The following is a 17,444-nucleotide window of genomic DNA, read 5'->3' as shown; positions in this document are numbered from 1 at the left end:
CCGCCGCATCCAGCCGCGCCCGGGAGGGCGGGCGAGCGGTGGCGGCCGCTGCGCTGGCTCACCGGCGGCGAAGGCTGCGGCCACCGCGCGGGCTCCTCTGTCGCGGTTACTGGAGCTAAGTCTAACCTCACGTCTCGCCACGCGCCGCTGCACTCGCTGGCCAGTAGCGCCGGGCGCTTTTTACGTGCTTTATATTTGCATCACAATGGAGGGTCCAATGACGCACGCACTGGCGACCCGGCGATTGGGTGGTGCCCACGTGGGGGCGGGGCGCCGAGGACGGGGCGTGTCTCAGGCGGCGGCGTGCTTCGCGGCAGGGGGTGTTAGTCGCCTGCCCTGCGGGGGTGGAGGAAGCCAGGTGGTCTAGAGTGGGTCCTGCTCACACCGCCGCTATCGCCGCTTCTGTATGAGAGTGCCCCCCTACCATCCGCCTTCTGGTCCCTCGGCGTTCTCTCCGCTGTGGTCACACCCACCCTCCCTTCAGCCACCTGGGGAATTCCAAACTACCTTGGGGTGTGGGTGGAAGACGGGATTCTGAGGCTCAGGCCACGGGTACGGAGAAGCGATAGCTCAGGGACAGCCTGGTCCTGGGACATACCCTAGGAAAGTTGCCATCTCGCTTGGCGTGGGGGAGGGTCAACACCCCCCTTGCCCTTGGGTGGTGGGGTCTGCGTTCAGCAAGCCCCGGCTGTCACCCACCTGGCATTGAATCCCCACCTTGATTTCCCACGATTTACAACAACCCCCAGGTCTGAGGCCAGCTAACAGCTAAGGAAGTAGAGGTCCGGGAGCGTCTTTTGGGCCCTTGAAACCGCGGTGAATGGAGAGTAGTCTCTGGCTTACCTCCTTCCACCGTGCCCCACCCCCCATCAGCATGGGAGCAGGACCTGCAAGGCCTGGCCTGGTGAACTAACTGCCCAGGTACAGCGAGGGCTGACCTGGAACGGAAGTCTGGAAGGACTGTTGCAAGCCATGAAAACCTGTTTTATTGACCTGGGAGGCAGAACTAGCCCAATTTCCTCATTAGGGTTCTGGTTTCTAACTCCTCGGGTGGTTGCTGCAGAGGAAGGAGCAAGCGCCTCGCCACTGCCTCTGAGTGCTGAGGCCCGGGAGGGCGGAGCACGCCGCCACTTGCTCTGCTGCGGAAGCGAAGCTGGGCGGGAAAGCCAGGCCCTAGGCCTGGGAAGCCCACCCTGCCCTGTCCACTCAGGGAGTGGGGTGGGGCACCCCCATGCCCAGCACCCACATGTGTATGACTCCGCCCAGCTTGGTGCTCTGGGAGGGGTCACAGCCAAACCGGCAGGAAAAACCGGGCGAGGCCAACAGTGTTTGCTAGCTGCCTCCGGTCTGCTGCCCCCAGACCCGACCCTGCTGACTTGGACAGGGTCAAGCTGCCCCTTGGGGTCCCTGGTTTCCTGGCGACTAGGCCGTCTGATGCGGGGCCTGGGAGCTGAGACCCTGGAGGACTGAGAGGGGCTGGGGGGGCTGGGGGGGAGTATTTAAAGGCAGTCTGGCTCTGTCCAGGCCTGTCCCCACCCCCAGGAGCTCTTGGGCTGGTGGCTCAGAGCTCAGAAGGAGACCTTATCTAGTCGCAGATGAGGGGCAGGGGCTGAGGCATGAAACCCTGGACAGGGCAGGGGGTCCCATTGCCTCTAGGCGTGCAAGCCTTCCTGCCGTGGTGGAGTGCCTCATCGCCTAAGGACCCTCTTTGGGCCCTGGTGGGTGTGGTTCCTGGAGCAGCTGTGGTCAGGTGGTGCCCACACAGCCCGGCTGTGGTCCCATGGCTGTGGGAAAGCCTGTTCATTCAGCCCAGGGGGGGCTGTAGGGAGGGACCACGATCCCAGAAACTGTCCAACCAACCTAGGGCCCAGAACCTACTGCTGCCCCACCCCCATCTCACCCAGATGGGGGAAAAAAGGGGAGGTGGGTGATCCAGGGGGTCAAACCTCACGGTGACCCTGTTCTAGACTTGCTGGGCTGCTGTGAATGGAGCCTGGGGCCAAGCTCAAACCTGCTGGGCCAGGTCCTGGCCTGCCAACCACTGCTGCCCACTGCCCACTCCTCCCTGGACACTGGCCAAGGCCAGAGATTGTAAGGGAACACAGGTGGGGGCAGGGCTAGGTCTGGTCATGGGGGTACTGAGGGTGGAGCTGTGCAGCTCCTCCGGCCCTCAGCTGACTTCTTCCTCCCAGGTGGGCCCAGCCAAGCGGGGGAAGGGTGTCCGTGGGCCCTGAGGCCCAGCACGCAGAGCCTGGGAGAAAAGTCCCTTTGACGCCCTGCGTCTAGAGGCAGACAAAGGGCTCTGTGAGCCCCGTGTGGGAACTGGGCCCCACCATGGGCCGTGGAGTCGGCGGCCTGGCGGGTGCCCCGGCCGGGCACATTGGCGGAGAACCAGCATGGCCCGCAGGCTGGGATCCTCCCCCATCATCAGCAGGGAAAGGGACCTCTGTCCTGAGCCCACGTCCACAGGGTTGTCAGATCTGGGAACCGTCCACAGGGTTGTCAGATCTGGGAACCGCAGGCTCAGCCAAGGACAGAGGCCAAGCAGGAGCGAGTGCATCTTCCGTGAGGACATTTGTCCCAAATGGGCCAGCCAGTGGGAGGGGTGGCTGTGAGCCCCAGCATGGGTCCTTGTGGTCCTTAATGTGGCCCGCTGCCCTCCAGGACCAGACCGGACTCGCGTTCTGGCAAACAGAACCAAGCCCTGTCGGCCTCAGCCTGGCCATTAGGCCCTCTGGGTACCCTGACAGCTGCCCCTCACACTGGTCTGGCTTGGACCCCAACATGGGGGAATTCGAAAGGGCCCCCTTCCTGTCCTTCCTAGGTCCCTGGCCCAGCCACCTTCAAGGCGCTGGGCAGGGAAGGGAGGAGGGGGTGAGTGGCTGGGCAGTGGGGGCGGGGCCTCCAGCGAATTCATTAAAATGTGTCGGGGAGCGTGGGAAAGAGGAGAGCGTTTCTTCCCAGCAGCCCAGACACCTGGTGGTAGAAGGACCGTGAGAGGGCAGAGATCAAATAACAAACACGGCCAGCCAGGCCTCCGAGGAAGGACGCCCCGGGCAGGAACTGCGGCAGACAATCGCTACACAGGCGGCCGGCCGTTGGGGCAGCCTGGTACCCAGGCCAGAGTCCACCCGTCAGTTAGTCGCTGCCGGTCAGGCCTGCCCCTGGGGTTGGGAGAGGGTCACCAGGCTGAGGAGAAGGACCTGGCCCTGGCGGGTGGCCACCATCTGCAATCGGGTTCCCGCCCTCCTCAGCCTGTATCTGCCCAGGGCCAGAGCAGGGCCTCCAGGATGCAGCTGGGCGGAGAGGACCAGCTCCCTGGGCGGCTTCCTCTTGGTCCTGCTGAGGGGGAGGGAGGTAGTCGCAGGCCTGCCTCTGCAGCACAGGACGTAGCGGCGGGCCACTCCCTGGGGGACAGCCCCTCAGTCTCACTGGGTGCCCACCTGAGAGCCCCAGCAGAATTCAGGGGGAGGGCCTCACTGTTCCTCCATCTCTGACTGTCACCCAAGGTGAGGCTGTGGGCTCAGCCAGGGAACCCGGAGAAGACCCCCAGCCTCCAGCCAGCACTCCTCAGGCCTGAGTTCTGGCCCCGCTGCTCTGACAAAGTGGGTGGACAGATGGCAGCCTTGGGAGGGTCCGGAGGCCCTGCAGGTATAGGACCCTGGGCCAAAGGTGGCCCGAGGTTTCCGCCCAGTGCACCCGTCTGGTTTCCTCTCCAGGCAGGAACGGGATGTGTGGCAGCGGAGGAGGGGAGACACAGGAGCAGGCCGGCCTCTACCTGAGACATTTGCACACATCCCACAAGCCCCAGCTCCTACCTGGTGCCCCCTCCCCTGAACCCTCTGCAAGGCGCCCATGCTCACTGACTTCCAGAGAGGGTCAGGTCTGAGCCAAGTGCCTGGAATATGTGCTGTTTGCTCACCAGAAGGGGTCCCCTGGCGGTGAGGGGTAGGGCAGGAACAGAGGTTGAAAGGATGGCCAACTTCCAGGAGGCACAGTGACCACCTCCCACACCCAGGGGCCTGTATCCTCTTCCCCCAGGAAGTCCCTCTCTCCGTCTGCCTTCTGGGAGCCCACTCAGATCCCGCAGTCCCCCCCACTGACACTCTTAGGGGCAGTAGGGATGGACCACATAGAACACGGTGTCACTCGGTCGGGCTCTGTGCCATTTCCTCGGTAGTCCTGAACCTTATGGAAAGATGCATGGGTAGCCTTCAGGAGTACCTCCAAGGCCATCTTTATTGTAGGACAGCTCGGGCTGTCTGGGTGGGGCTGTCAGCGGGGCTGCTGGTCCCCAGGAGATCTCTGAACTGCTCGGTCACACGGCCCAGGTGGGAGCCCTCCCAGAAGACTTTGCCACAGCCTGTGCAGCAATAGAAGGACCACTGGCCCGGGCGCCGCAGCACGCCTGTAGGGACCCCCGCCAGCTGCAGCCGAGTACCGTTGCCCAGCGTGGCAGGTGTGATGGTCTGAAGGTCTGCTGTGTCCAGCCAGGGGCAGGGGTGGTCATAGACAGAGTCTCTGGACACTGGTTCTGGTGCTGGACATGGAGAGAAACCAGAGGTCATTGACGTACATCTCAAGCCCAAGTGGGGTCTTCTCCCAGAGTCCCTGTCCCACACAACCCTGTGTCCCGAGCCCCTGTCCCCTGTCCCCAGTCCCCCGGCCTTAGGGACCCCTCGGCCCATGAGAACTGAGTGCTAGGGGCCCCATGGAGAAGCAGCCTAATCCTTGAAAAGGGCCCAGGGCTTACCTGTCCCCTGCCTGTCCTTCCTTGGGGTGGCCTGAGTGTCACCTGGGGACAAGGATGGCAGTGGGTCATAGGACTGTCCTGTATCCCTCAGTAGGCTGTGAGCATGTCCCCAGCCCCCAGGCTTGCCAGTGGCAGGGAGGGCTAAGGGCAGAAGGTCTCGGAGGGTCTGTACCAGCCTCCACTCCCTCCCACGGGAACTCACACCTTGGAAAGTTCTTGGGGCTCAAAGGTCCCTGGGAAACACATTCTGGGCTCGAGATGGACCGATAAGGGCACTTGGGGGCCTGAGAACGTTGCGGGTGCGGGTGGGGGCGGCCCGTTTGTGGCGATGAGCAGATAAGCCTTCTGCCAAGGAGCTGGTTTCGCAACCAGCCAGCACCGGGCTGGGGCGGGCAGGGCCGGGGGTGGTGCGGCTGGCTGGGGAGCCGCTCAGGAAGTGGTGGGCAGTGGCTGCGAGGACCAGCAGTAGTCGAGAGACCTGTTTGCCAGTTCTACCTTGGGAGGTACCAGGTGAATGAGTCTTCACCAAGGGTGAACCTCTAAGGCGGCAACACCAATCCGTGGCCCCGGAATAGGATTACCTTTAAACTGGATCACAACCCACTGGGCAGGACAGGGGGACACACACAGCATCAGGAGAGTGCTTTGGGTGGGGGGCTGCCTAGTTGGACCCTTGTGGCCGTGCTTGGCTCAGAGTTGTTAGAGGGGGCAAACCCCCCCCGCCCCCCCCCACTGACAGTGGGAATTCGCTCAGGGCAGCTTCCCATGGGGAAGAGAAGAGGTAAGGCTGGGGGCTGGAGAGCCCCTCAGATCTCCTGACAGGGTCCTCCCGGGTAGGGATGGGAGGACTTTTGGCGGACAGCAGGTACCCACTCGCCTTCCTATTAGTTCAGGTGAGCTTACGCTTGGGTGTGCTTGGGTGTGTGTCTGAGCATGCACACAGAGGTAGCGGTGCAGCGCCCACGGGGGAGAGAGGGTGCTGAGGCAGGGGTGCCGGTCACTACAGACCCATGTGAGTCCTCACCTGTGCCACTGGGGCCTTCATAGTGACCGTTGAGTTGCATGAGATGCTCCATCGTGTCCTTGGAGACTTTCAGATACTGGTCACAGTTACACACCTGAGGGGCACAGAGTTAGTCCTGAGATGCACCCACAGGTGCTCCGCAGCGCTCTACTCTCTCCAACACCGTTGCCCTCGAGGGCAGGCCCAGGACCGTCCAGGGCTCAGGTGCACCGATTCCTTGATGACACCTAGCCCGGCCCAGGCCCCAGGCACTGTCAGAAGGTGACCCACCAGGGCATCAGAACACCAGCTGAGAAGTTCAGAGAGTGACCATGTCTAGTGACCCCCGAGTGTCCTGTGAATAAACGTGGGGTGGGGGCACTGAGGCCAGGTGCAGCCAGCACCCATCAACCTCACCTCTAGCAGTGACCAGAGGTGGACTGCCAGTCCTGCTGCCTGCCCACCAGCCACGCCAGGTCCTGGTCACTGCCCACCAAGGAGACTGGCCTAGACCCTAGCATCCCCTTGCAAGCCGGGACTGAAGCTGATTCCCACACGGGTGCAGCAGGTGCTCCGGAGACTTGCACGAATCCCAGCCCAGGGATCGGGGCCAAGGGCAGGGCCCAGGAACTTCCAGGACCGCCCATGCAGAGGTGGTGGGAGGGGGCCTGGGTCCTGCGGGAGCCCTGGGATGGATGACACAGTACCTTCAGGCCACCACCGTGGGGACCGGACCTCAGCATGCCCACAGCAGGGCGCGGTTTGTCCTCCCTCAGTGCACTTTCTCACGGGCGTTTCAATGCTGTGTCTCTACTGGATGGAGCCCGGTTGGGCAGTTCCCTTAGCAGGACCCTCCCTCTGCTGCTGGTCCCCTTGGCCACCTCCCCCAGTCCCAGGAAGGCCTCCACACAGCCTGAACTAGCGATGGAGGCCACTGGGATGTACCCTTGTGGGTCACAAGTCCAGGGGGCTCCCCGAGACTACGATCCAGTAAAGGGCCCCTCCAGGCTTTGCTGGGGAAGGGCAGGGCATGAGTGGGCTCTTGCTCTTCCTCGGACACCCAGGGTGTCACTGCAGCAGTCCATTTGGCCCTAGGCTAGACAGGGTGCTAAGCTCCCCATGGGACCCAACCTGGGCCCAAGGCCGGCAGCTAGCAGGTGAGGGAGGGGTGGCGAGGGTCCGAGGTGGGCGGTCTGGCAGGCTGGCCAGCTCACACTGAGTCATTACCCGCCACAGACAAGCTTTGGGTCCGTTCCGCAAGGGCCTGGCCCCACCCTCGGGAACCACCGGGGCTGCTTTTCCCACGGCGGCCGCTGCCTGCTGGCGGGGCCCCACCGTCACCCTGAGCGGCCCCCTCCCTGGCTGGAAAGGCCGGTTTTGCCGCCCGCCCGCAGCGCCCGCCCTCGGATGTGCCTGGCCAACTGCCTGAGGGCCGTGCCTGGCACCAGGGCCTCCCCGTCCACCCCAGGGCCCTGTCCACCTGCTCTGGGTGGGCGGGCGGATGGCAGCTATGGTGTAAGGGAGTCTGCTGGTCCTAGTCTCTGAAGTTAGGGTCCAGCCGAAGGCACCCTGTCGGGGCAACTCTCCAGGAAATGCACTTGCTAGCCCGCTTTGGAGGGAGGTGGGCTTGTGGCAAGATCTCTATACAGGGATCTCTTGCTCTCCCACCTAGGGACTGAAAGGGGGGCCCGAGGGGCCCTTAGACAGAGGCCACCAGCCCACTGGATGCCTGCATGTTGGGGCTTGGCCCAGCCCCCCAAGCCTCCCTTCCCTGAAGTGTGGGAGCCCTAGGGCGGGGTGGCCTCCGCCCCAGAGCCAGGCTGGTGGGAAGGGCCAGGGGCGTGGGAGAGCCCAGGTGAGTTGGGGGCAGGAGGGGCTGGGAAGGCTCCTGGCTCTCAGTCCCAGGGGTCCGCCTTCGAACTGGGTTCCCACGGCTCCCACAGGCTGGCTACAGGAGGTGGCTGGGGCCAATGCCCCACTCAGCTCAGACTCTAGATGTTTCTGCCCTGGCTGGAGGGCCACCTCTTGGGACCAATCACCAGCCTGCTCCTGCCCCATAGCCAGGCAGCGTGCTGGGGCAGGGTGAGGCCCCACCGGGGTCCCCATTGGTGCCCCCTCCCCACCCCAGGCGCAACGAAGAGCATGGGAAAGGACTGCTCCAGCCACGTGGCCGGAACTTGGGTACAGTCCTGTAGGCGGCCCCTCACCTGAGCTCAGCAGGTGTTTGAGGAGGGGCTGCAGTGGACCTGGGTTACCTGCCAGTACCTCTGACCACAGGTGGGGACATGGTGGGTGAACAGAAAGTCTGGGAGCTACGCCCACAAGTGGCCTGCCCTCCGCACTCCGGGAGCCCAGAAATTCTCAGCCACACCTGGCACGGGAGTGAAGGTGATGACAGAGGTAGGGCTGAGCAAGAGGCCAGGTCATGGTGTTTATCCTGAACTGTGTGTCTCCAGGAATGTCTGTGTTACACCTGCCCTGGGTGTCCCCCTGTCCTGGGTGTACGAGTGCAGGTGTCTGCATGTGCACTCTGGGCAGCAGCGTGGTGGAGCGCATGGATGGCAGACAAGGCCCGGAAATGTGGTAGGCAGGACCACCCTCTCCCAGGGGTGAGGTCTGGGCCTCTCTGAGGGAAACTGAGGGTGGGAAGAGTGCTGGACACAGGGCCTGAGAGAGGGTCAGGAACTGGGGCACAGGAGCATGGCCTGATTGCCCCCAGGGGTGGGGGGGCTGTTCCCCCAGACCCAGCATGCAGACTGCACAGGAATCCCCCCACACTCCCCAGCCCAGCAGGTCCCCTGTACAGCCAGAGGTCTGGGTAGAGGACTCACGTCTACACTTAAGCCAAGCCATCAAAAAGGTCTGGTGAAGGGTGATGAAGACCTCCAGGTCTCTGGGGACCTTCCGCTCTAAACAAGGAGCCAGTGCCTCTCCATGTCCCACCACTAAGTAAGTATACCCCATGCAGTCCCCACCGACCCAGACCCAGTGAACTTCTCCAGGAGACCCGGCAGGTCTGCCATGATGGGGGTACTTGGGACTGTGGAGCTGTGAGCTGCTCGTGTTTACTGAGGCAACTTGGAGATGCTGAGGGCGCAAACGTGGAAAAGAGAAGATGGCCATACGCTGCGTCCAGGGGGCCTGCTGCACCTCTGACCTCGCCCACACTTTCCCCAGGGTGGGACTGGGCCAACAGCTCCGGCTATTTGCCATTTGGTCCCAGGCTGGCCTGTGGCCTGTCCTCGCTGACCCTCAGAACTGCCCCCAACAAATGGTCCATCCAGCAGGACCAAAGGGATGGATGAAAGGCACTGGTGCCTCGCTTGGGGGTTGGCCTGACACCTCCAGGAGGCGTCTGGTGTCCAGAGGAAGCAATCAGGCACCGCTAGCCACCGGCCTGTGTCTGCTCTACACCTCAGACTCCCACGATGGCCTGAAGGCTGTCTGGGAGGGAGCTGTAGGGTTTACCCACCGAGAAGCCGAGGCCAGGTCCCCAGGACGCAGTGTAGTGAGTACGGCTGGAGGAGGTTTTACCCCCTACCACAGTCCTCTCCTGCCCACTAAACCCAGCTCAATCCCCGCCATCCCCAGGCCAGTGACAACAGCTCGGGCAGGGGCCTCACCCCTGCCCTGCTCCTCTGGCCCAGGAAGGGCAGTTCCCACGGGCCTCAGCCCTCCCCCACCACTCACTGCCCCATCCCCTTTGTGTAGCCCTGACACGGGCTGCAAAGACAGAGTGGGGGAAGGGCTGTGCAGGGATGTCCCTCCATCAGCATTCAGTGTCCTCGAGCATGCTGAGAGAGTCCCCTATGGGACCACCCCTGAGCACGTACGTGTGTGTGTGTGTGTGTGTGTGTGTGTGTGTGATGAGCCCTGGAATTAGGTGGGGACGGGCATGCTTCCTACAAGCATCCAGTTACGTGGACTCACAGCGCTGACCATGCTGTGATGGGGTTTACACGCGGGCACAGGCCAAGGTTTGCATATAGATTAGCATCAGGAGCAAGCATGGGCTGTGTGGGTGTGACTGTATGTTCACATGTGTGACACGGGGTGTGCACGTGACTCTGTGTGTCTGACTCTATGGCCAGGAGCCTGTATCACACCATCAGGAGGGCTTTGGGGTGCGTCTTGGGGTCTACTTTAGGTCTTCCAGCCCAGATGCCATTTTCTGTGGGAACCTGGGAATCACCAGCTAACCAGTGAGCCTGCTCCCAAAAGACACGGAGGGGCCATGGGATTTGGGCCCTTACCAGAGGCGCTGGATTCAGAGGGCACAGGGGTTAGACTGAACTGACTCGCTTCATGCAGCCTCAAACCGCGTCTAGCATTTGTATCTACTAAATGGAGCCACCCACGCCCGCCTGCCAAGCTAAAGGGTCCCACATATAGATACAGCCAGCGGGTAGCAGCCAGCCGGGAATGTCTGGCCTAGGCCTCTCCTCGGGACCCCGGTTTGGTTTTGGTCAGCCCAGCCCACCCTTCTGTCCCGGGCGGCGTTACACACAAGCCAGGACGACGCAAAACTCCGGGCTCCCGCCTCAAGCCGGGATGGAGGGTCCCCCCATATGGAAGTTTCCCAGTCGACTCCTCCATCATCCTGGGGTCTCCAGCCCCTTTTTGGAGTCCCCAAGGCCGGTCCCCAGTCTCCTCTATCTATCCTGGGGTCCCCAAGAAACCCTCTTTACCTCACCCCGTCTGGGACTCCCGAGTCCCCCCCCTGCCCCCCAGTCTCGGTGGGGCGCGGCGCGCAGCGGCGGTTCCCAGACGGGGGAGGGGCGGCGCCGGCCGTGAGAACCCGCCAGCGGCCGGGCCGTGGGAAAGTGGGAGGAGGGGCGGCGCGAGAGGGCGGGGCGCGCCTGGGAACGGCCCCCGCCCCCGCCGCCGCCGCCGCCTTTGAAAGAGCCACTCAGCGGCGCCCGGCGGAGATTCAAAAGCCAACGGCCGCCCGCTCCGGGCTGGCTTCCCGCGCGAGGAGCGGGGCGGGGAGGGCGCTGGGGGGTGAGAGAAGGGGGGGACCCCGCTGGGGGGGCGAGGAGAGGAGCTGCGGGACTGGAAACCCAGTCTCCACGGGGGTGGAAAGAGGGAGGATGAAGCCCCCCCCAAGTTTCCCTGGACACCCGCAGAGACCTGGTGAGGGGCACTGGCGCCATGCCCTGTCCCAGGTCTCCTGGCTCAGGGGATCCTTCACCAATGAGAGTGGGGCCCCAAGTCCCCCAGACAGCAGGTGGCAGAATCTCCTCCCTCCTAGCCTGGGGTCTGACCCCATTGAACTACCCACCAGGGTCAGGGGGCCGTTCTGCTGCTGCTGGCTCTCCCATGGGACAGAATCCGGTGGAGGCCCAGAGAGTGTGGGGGAAATACTGAGGACTTCCGGGAAGAAATGACATCTGGGTTTAGCCGCCCAGGTGCAGGGTCCCCAGTCCTGGGGGGACTGTCCTGGCTGGCTCTATTCACATCTAGCCTGGGTCTTCCAAGGGACCCACTTCCAACTGCTGCCACCTGGGATGAAGGCTCAGAGTTTCCAGTGCTCACACAGAGCTATCTCTGCTCCTAGGACCCCCTCTGCTCTGGCTTTTAGCAGGAACCCCCACACCTCTTTAACCACCTCAGCATTGGTGTTTGAAGAGGGGGAGCTTCTAGTCCTGACAAGCCCTGGGGGGACCCATTACCCCCAAGGCAGTAGGAAGGAGGGAAGGCAAACCTCAAGGTAAGTCCCACATGGCCCCCCCAAATGTAACTCTGCCAGCCTGGAGAGCTGGGGGGCACATAGGCTCCAGGGAACTTCCTGAGATGATGATCAATCTTCAAAAGGGCACATTCCGTGTGTGTGAAGCACACTGGTGCCCTGGTGAGCAGAGGCAGATGTGATGCCCAGCTTCCAGAGACTAACCCTATAACCATGGAGTTGTATCTCCTATAGAACCAAGTAGAACAGCCTCAGAGGGTTTCCAAGGCTGCAAATCTTTCTGGTGGGTTCAAACTGCCAACCTTCTGGTTAGCAGCTGAGAGCTTTATCCTCTGAGCCACCAGCCCTGGGAAATGCTGGGACAGTTAGACTTCATTTTGCAGTGTCCCTGTGAATTGAAATCAACACTAGGGGCAGTGAGTTCTAAGTTTCTGGAATAACAGCAGGGCTGATGGACCCCTCCTCTCCTGTCTGCTGGCAAGAGGGGGCAGGTCAGGGCTAGCAGGGGAAGCCCAGTGCATGGGGTGCAGCCAGGTTGTGTGTGCCTGCATTGGGGGACCATACTAGTAAGCACACCAAGTGCATCCTTTGTCTTGCATCTTCTTTTGACTTTTTCAATGATTTAGTGTAAAAAGCTCCTCTAGCCGTGGGTCAGGGCTGCTGACCTAGCTGTGTACTGTTCCCCTCATCTGAGGGGGAACCCCACTTCTGTAGCCCAGGTTCTGCCCAGCTCCAGGGTCATGCCTCTGCCCACGCCTCCCGGTACTGCCACATGGCTCCCTTGTTTCTCAGGTCCTGCTGGTGAGCGGCCTGAGCAGAGCATGGCTGTTCCCTGCTGACCTGGGCCTCCTCCCTTCCCCTGGGGTAGGGTGGGTGTTAGGGGACTATGGGAACCGGCAGGTCTAACGGGCAGAGGGGGTTACGTGGTGTATCCACATTTTGTTTAGTGTAGTGATGATATTCCCCTACCATTAGAGCCTCCTGGGCTCTTTTGCTGATTCCCAAGGCACCTGGACTGACCCCCTGACCTGAGAGGAAGGTCTGAGGGGCTGCACATGCCAGCCCCTTCTCCTTCACATCTGACAGCCTGCCCTGTCCTGGGCTGACCAGCACTTACTTGCTCTAGAAACCGTGCCCAGCCAGTGGTCACCAGGCCCTGCACCAGCCCCACTTCTCTGCCACAGATAAAACTGTCCTGGCTCCAGTTGAGCATCGTTCCCTGGGTCAGTCTGTCCACCCACACCCTTGTGTTCATGCACCTGTGGGCATGGGCATCCCCACAAGAATGACTCCATGTGCCCGGGCTCCCTCCACTTGCCTCTGCCACCGGACGCGTGTGCCCCTCCAAGTTGGTGTTTAGTAACTCATGTAAGCACGCTAACCTCTTTTGAAAGCAGCCAGGACACAACTGGTAAGCACTCTTCATGTTGCCTCAGAAGGATGCAGCCATCTCTGGCTCTGAGGCAAAGACATAGCTAGAGAAGCTCCTTTCTATGTGGACCTGAGACCAGCTGATGGACATGCGCATTAGAAGCACCTCAGCCCAGCCTCAGAGCCAGCTCCCAGCCAGACACATACTCATGAAGGAGTACAGAGCTGGCTGAAGGTTTGGCAGCTTGGTGTCAGATCGGCTCTGGGATTTATACACAAGACCCTCCAAGGCTATCTCACCCTGTATGTTGTCCCCGGAGGGACTGACCCTCTGTCCTCTGCCTAGGCCGCTTCGTGACCTGGGGGCAGAGAGCCTGGTGTGCCCGAGGGGCCAGGTCCTGGGAAACAGCCCCTCAAATGCCACTTGAAGAGATTGTCATGTGGCCTCAGATGGCCTCCCAGCCTCACAACTCTGGCTCAGACTCACAACCCACCCAGGATAGCAGCAAGTTGGCCCACAGACTGTGGGAGGGTGAGCTGGGGCCCGGGAATGGAGACAGGGGCCATGTGCTGCAGAGTAAGGGTGGGTTGTGCTGGGTCATATGGGACCCTTCCCACATCTGCCTTGGAGAAGTCCAGGCCCCAGGGAGCCAGGGGCCCCGGGAGGTAGGACCACCCTCACTGCCCCAGGGGCCATGTGGTGGGAAGCTGGGCTCTGGCTGATAGGAAGGGGAGGGGTGCGGGGGAAAGGAAATGGAGGGGAGGCCCTACTATCACCTCTCCCCAGGATGAGGAGGTCACTCAGAGCTCCCCCGAGGGGCTGTCTGCATTGTACCCCCACTCCTTCTCAGACCCTAGGTCTCCCTCTGGATGGGTAGGGTTCAGGGGCTGAGGTTTCCTGAGTCCTCTGTACCTGCGAGACCCCAGCACCCTGTGTGGGACAAAGGCCAGGGTCTGGGTACCATTTCCAGTCCTGGTCCTGCCATTTCTCAGCGGGCTCTCAGGATCCAGGGAGAACACAGATCATAAGGGGTGGGGACCATGAGCCCCACCCCGACCTCCATCCACCACTGCAGGCAAGCCTCTCTAACCGCCCCACCGCTCTGCTGAGTTGGGGTTACCGTGCGGTGTCCCAGTCCTGGGGGCCCCTCCCTAGCTGCAGGCCTCTCCTTCCCGGGGACACTGGGCAGCCCAACCAAAGAGGCTGAGGGGACAGACATTGTGTCCGAGGGTCAGGGCTCCCCGTGGGGTTTTTTAAAACTCCAACTTCTTTGATAAAATATTTTCCCATGCCGGTCAACACGGGGAAGGCCCTGTCAGTGGACCTTCCCGATGGATAACCTTGGCCACCGTGCCCTGCCAGTTTGGAGAGCAGAGGTCGTGGGCTTTCCACTAACCCTCTCCCAGGGGGCCGGTGCCACAGGCAGAGACACATTGCCGGGTGCTTCTCCACAGTGGAGTTGGGGATCACCTCTTCTGGGAGACCCGGCCCTCCCTGTGCAATTGGGCCCCCCCCAGGACTCTTGTCCTCATACATGTGTGGTGGGGCTACATGGGACAGGCGTGACGATGACATAGGTGCTGGGTGGGGGCTGTCCTGGCTGCTGCTCACTTCCTGCCCTGCCCCCCTGGGCCTCGAGGCTGCTGGGAAGATGCTAAGGTCTCCCCCCCTCGGGAATGGCACCAAAATAGCATAAGGAAGGAAAAGAAAATGGAAAGGGCTTGGGGGTGGGGAGTCTCCAGGGAGGGGGCCAACTGAGCCTGGGGAGAGTGGACCTACGCCAGTGTCCAGAGAGTGGCAGGTCCCGGGAGGAGGGGCAGTGCTTGCCCTCTCGGACCTACCCTGAGGGGTGCCAGCCCAGATCAGTCCTGTGCAGTGGCCACAGGGGACAGCAGGGTCTGCAACTTCTCAGTCCATCACCTGAGACCTGTCCAGGTGTCCACCTGCAGGGGGCAGTGCAGGGCTCCCCAGCCTTTGAGCAGGGATGGGTGTGGGGCTGGGGTCAGGCTGAGGTCCAGGAGTCAACTGGAAATGTGTGTTGAGGGCTCCCTGAGTGGATGATGGAAATGTGTCCCCAGCACTGGACATCCTTCTGAGCCGGCCCAGCAGTGGCAGCGGGGGGCCCCGGCCTGCTTGACGCTCCATATTAGTGGCAATGGGGTCTGCAGCCTCAAGAACCTGGCTGGGCAGAGCCCCAAGGCAACTCCATGGCCAACCAGTAAAGCAGCCGGCCAACTAGCTGGCTCGGCCAAACACAGCCACCCCAGCCTGAATGACACACTGACCAGGTAAACCCTGAGCCTCCCGGCTGTGCCTCTTAGGCCTGGGGTGTGGCTGCTGACTATAGAAGGCTGAGTCTGCAGGCTCAGCCACACCCCAGCACAAGTTACCCAGGCCCGAGGGGGGTTTCCTCCAACAACTCAGCTTCCTGTTTTCTCAAGAAAGCGCCCGGCCAACGTTCTGAAAATCTCATTAAACCTCCTCCCAGGCCTCCAAGACACTCGGCCGGTGCGGACAGAGAGAGGGAGGCACACATGGTTCCTGCCACCCCCTCAGACCCCCACTCTGTCCAGCTGGGGCCCAGCGGGGGCTCAGGTGTGGGCAGAGCCTGGAGAGCCAGCAGAAGGAAAGCAGGTGCCCTGGGGAGGTGGGCTCTGTGCCCAGAGACTCGGGCAGCAGACTGGGTACGGCCAGCCCAGTGGTCCTCCCACTTGGCCTCAGACGAGAGGCACTGGAGTAGGAAGGGCCAGGAGGGCATCAGGTCCCACCTGACTCTGGCTTGGAGCCTCCTACCCAGCGACGCTCCCCCACTGCGACTTTCCTTGCCCAGAACTTTCTAGATGTCGTGGAGTAGAGCTTGGCCTGGGGCAGAGGGTCCTGCCAGGAGTGAGCCATCTGGGTGCAGTCCTGGCCCACCCCCATGTGTGGGAGTAAAATGCCCACATTTCAGCCAATCCCTACCCTGTTCCCTGGGGCCCGCAGGATGACGATGCTGCCAGTAATCCTGGAAGTAGCAGGTATGGATGCTCAGTTGCCAACCCTAGACCTTGGAGGCCCTGTATGAGCGTGAGAATCTGGAGGTGGCTGAGGAAGAGGAGGGAAGGCACGGGCATGGAGTGGCCACTGCCCTGTCTCCCTCAGGAGCACTCGGGCCACACGGCAGCTGGAACCTACCTGGCAACGGCTGAAGACGTCAGAGAGGGTGACGCATATGTTGAAGTGTCTGAGCACAGCTCGAACTTGCTCCCGGGCTCTGAGGGAGCAGTCCACCAAGAGGCAGCGTCCAGTCCCGACCTGGGCCCGGAGCTGCAGGGGAGCGTACCTGAGCAGGACAGGACGGGTACACACCCACCTCTCCACCACCTGTGGGCTTGGGGAGCAGGCCTGGGGCCTTACCTTGTGATAAGGCAGCCCTGACGTCAGGATGACCCTCCCCTCCTTCCGGGCGACCTGTGCAGGAGGTCAGAGCGAAGGGTTCTAGCTGCTCCCCGTGCCTGGTCCCCAGCCCACTCCCTCCGCCTCCCAGACTCCCAGGAGTCCTCAGCATGACCAATCCACCCACCACTCAGATAACACAACCTGAGAGAGTCAACTCCGTAAATGAGGCTGAGCAGATATAATACACAAAGCCACAGAACTATTGAATATCAGAACACCCTAAATAATCCTAATGTGGGATCCTAGTGTGGCACTGAGGGTCAATGCGCTGGACTTCAAAGTCAGTTTGAACTGCAAGGTGGGCGGTTCAAGCTCACCAGTGCTTCCTTGGAGACCCTATAGAGGGTCACTATGGGTCGGAACCAACTCGAGGCACTTAGCTACAATACCAATGTGGTTAGAAAGATACGGATTTCTGTTCCCACAAAGAATTACAGCCTCAGAAACCCTATGCAGGGTCACCATGAGTTGGTTGGATAAATGAAGAGTATATGGGGACTTCAAAAAGTTTATGGCAACGTGGCATTAAAAGGTAATGGAATTTCCCCACAAACATTTTGAGGTCCTGTGTACATTCAGAAGTATGACAGATGTTGGAAAGTGAACACAAAGATTTGAAAGAGAGCAAACATGAGGGGCTTCAAAAAGTCTGTGGGCAAATGAAATGGAAGGGAAAGATAAAGCAGTTTCTCTAGGAGCATTTTGAAGTAAGGCTTCTAGAAATAAACATTGAACTGAAAATCCCCGAGGATGGATGTTAATGGGAGAAGAAAATAAGAAGGGAACATAGAAATTCAAAAAGAGAGCCTGGAGGGCCTGGTGCTGAGTGAAATTAGTCACAAAAGGACAAATATTGTACGAGACCACTTTTGTAAAAAGTTAAGAAAAGGTTTGATTATTCAACCTGTATGCTGAGCAAATAATCCGAGAAGCTGGGTTCTATGAAGAAAAACGTGGCATCAGGATTGGAGGAAGACTCATTAACAACAAACACAATACGCAGATGATACAACCTTGCTTGCTGAAAGTGAAGAGGACTTAAAATACTCACTGATGAAGATCAAAGAGCACAGTCTTCGATACGGATTACATCTCAATGTCAAGAAAGCAAAAATCCTCACCACTGGACCAATAAACAACATTCTTATCAACGGAGAAAAGATTGAAGTTTCAAGGACTTCATTCTTGT

The 17,444-nt window shown here is 60.9% G+C and overlaps 1 protein-coding gene across 1 annotated transcript in view; it reads right to left on the bottom strand.

Annotated features, from left to right (window-relative positions):
• Window positions 1-4,238: 4,238 nt before the first annotated feature.
• Window positions 4,239-17,444, bottom strand: part of EXD3 (exonuclease 3'-5' domain containing 3) — a 49,463-nt gene continuing 36,257 nt past the window's right edge. Inside the window, exons 19-24 of the mRNA XM_006863777.1 lie at window positions 16,214-16,267; window positions 15,992-16,123; window positions 5,778-5,871; window positions 5,030-5,248; window positions 4,754-4,795; window positions 4,239-4,540 (exon numbers count right to left, since the gene is read on the bottom strand). Coding sequence (XP_006863839.1) covers window positions 4,239-4,540; window positions 4,754-4,795; window positions 5,030-5,248; window positions 5,778-5,871; window positions 15,992-16,123; window positions 16,214-16,267 — 843 coding nt within the window. The remainder of the gene's footprint in view (window positions 4,541-4,753; window positions 4,796-5,029; window positions 5,249-5,777; window positions 5,872-15,991; window positions 16,124-16,213; window positions 16,268-17,444) is intronic.

The sequence above is a fragment of the Chrysochloris asiatica genome, unplaced genomic scaffold, assembly GCF_000296735.1.
Source record: "Chrysochloris asiatica unplaced genomic scaffold, ChrAsi1.0 scaffold00056, whole genome shotgun sequence".
Classification (NCBI taxonomy): domain Eukaryota; kingdom Metazoa; phylum Chordata; class Mammalia; order Afrosoricida; family Chrysochloridae; genus Chrysochloris; species Chrysochloris asiatica.
Note: the sequence above shows the minus strand (reverse complement) of the source record. Positions and strands in the feature narration are given on the sequence as shown.